The sequence below is a fragment of the Trachymyrmex septentrionalis genome, unplaced genomic scaffold (assembly GCF_001594115.1).
Source record: "Trachymyrmex septentrionalis isolate Tsep2-gDNA-1 unplaced genomic scaffold, Tsep1.0 scaffold88, whole genome shotgun sequence".
Lineage (NCBI taxonomy): Eukaryota > Metazoa > Arthropoda > Insecta > Hymenoptera > Formicidae > Trachymyrmex > Trachymyrmex septentrionalis.
In genome coordinates this window covers 1,075,617-1,077,732 of record NW_017306070.1, presented here as the reverse complement: position 1 = coordinate 1,077,732, position 2,116 = coordinate 1,075,617, and the positions used below count along the sequence as shown (strand labels likewise).

At 28.5% G+C, this 2,116-nt stretch overlaps 1 protein-coding gene across 1 annotated transcript in view; it reads right to left on the bottom strand.

Annotated features, from left to right (window-relative positions):
• Window positions 1-308: 308 nt before the first annotated feature.
• LOC108755518 (asparagine synthetase domain-containing protein 1) overlaps window positions 309-2,116 on the bottom strand; it is a 2,960-nt gene continuing 1,152 nt past the window's right edge. Inside the window, exons 3-5 of the mRNA XM_018498568.1 lie at window positions 1,201-2,116; window positions 686-1,098; window positions 309-616 (exon numbers count right to left, since the gene is read on the bottom strand). The exon at window positions 1,201-2,116 is cut by the window's right edge and continues 6 nt beyond it. Coding sequence (XP_018354070.1) covers window positions 442-616; window positions 686-1,098; window positions 1,201-2,116 — 1,504 coding nt within the window. The 3' untranslated portion in view covers window positions 309-441. The remainder of the gene's footprint in view (window positions 617-685; window positions 1,099-1,200) is intronic.

Genomic DNA, 2,116 nt, shown 5'->3' with positions numbered 1-2,116 from the left:
ATATATATATATATATATATATATATATATATATATATATATATATATATATATATATATATATATATATATATATATATATATATATATATATATATATATATATATATATATATATATATATATATATATATATATATATATATATATATATATATATATATATATATATATATATATATATATATATATATATATATATATATATATATATATATATATATATATATATATATATATATATATATATATATATATATATATATATATATATATATAATTATTAAAGCTGAACACACGCACGTAGTATCGTTAAAATTATTAGTAGTAGGATAGTTGTGACTGCAACACAGCAGAAATCGTCACTCTTTTTATTCAATTTGAAAATAGCAACTGTTGTAATAGATTAATAAAATTTACGTTAACAATATTACTTACGTTTTATAATCTATTTGATACATCATTACCATTTTCTTTACCATTTGCAATTCGCGATCCAAATTGGAAAGCTCTTTTAGGAAAGTTAGCTGTATATTGAAAACCAATCTTGCAGGCTAACAAACGTAATAATAATTTATCTCCCAATCCACTCGGCATTTTTTCAGTCGGATAACATCTATCAATAGTTATACATATACTCTCATTCGTAGTAATCCATAAATTGCTTATCATCATTTAAATTTACCTGTCCCATGGTTTTATATGCTGCACATATTTCACCAGATTTTCGTCAAGATACGGCAAACGGGATTGTTTTCCATGATCAGAAACAATCCGGTTGTCCCGACCTAAATTTCTTTCAGAAATCCTAGTCAATTCGACATTTAGTTCTTGTATCAGCGCATCCCATCCTTTATGCTTCAATATAGTTCTATGTCTCATGTATCCACCAAATAATTCGTCCGCCCCTATGCCTAAAAGTAATATCCTGCATGGCGATTCGTATATTTCATTGGCTGGATAAAGGACACCTTTTGCTCGACTTGCAAACCACATAGCACATCCTAGACTCTCATCCAGAATTGTACACAATGGATGCAATAAATCACAAATTCGTGACGCGCGATACAGTTGCAATTCCATTTGCGTGATATTACACTGAAATAAGCATTGCAATTAGAAAAATAATTCCTCGAATTCTTTCTATTTTTTTCTTTCGAAAAGATTTTGAGAGAAATATTTCGAACATAAAAACTGTACTTCTATAAAATTCCATTTCCTGTTAGGATAAATTCGCAACAATTCGGAATATGTTTGTCGTCCCGTTTTTCTGTCTGGCACATCATATTTCTGCGTTACATTCCCCTTTTCATTGTTCGACATATGACTCATGCTCTGATTTTTGCTTTCCAGTCTTTCAAATGCCACATTAATGAGATCGATACTTTCATCTTCTGGAACGTATTTGTGAGCAATTGCTGCTAAAATTGCAGAGTCTAGGCCACCAGAAAACAATACACCGATTTTGGAATGAGCACAAGTAACATTTTCGCCGTTTAATACTAATTTTATGCATTTCTTGCAATAATTTGGTTTTTTCTTTATTCTAATTTTCACAGACTGATGTAATAGTTCCATTAAACATTCGACTCTTTCATTTACCTCCTGATTTTTCAACAGATATTGCAATATCTCATTAAAATCTTTGCTACATGGTACATTTTCTAGATATTCCACATCCTTTGGATTTGGATGCAGATGCAAATTCGTCAGTGCTGACGAACAAGTATTCAATATAGTTTCTTTAATATCAATATCTACATTTAAATTTGTTTCTAATACTTCAATAACATCCGTAAACTTCAAATCAGGTTCTTTCCATGGATAACATGCTAAATTTATCTGTGACATATTTAAATTCATTACAAAAATACCTATAGCCGGTATTTCTACAATTCCTCTTATTTTTTTATTTGCAACCGAAGTTAAAGTTAATGAATTACTTTTGTTGTCTACTTTTAAAAGTAAACTGTGTCGTCCAATAATATCTCGTCCAAAGTATAACATATTGCTCGATTTTTGATAATATACTAAACAATAAGGACCTTCAATTTTCCGAAGTACAGACATGATATCTGTAGTAGATTGTAATTCAGTCAATATGATATTTGTATCG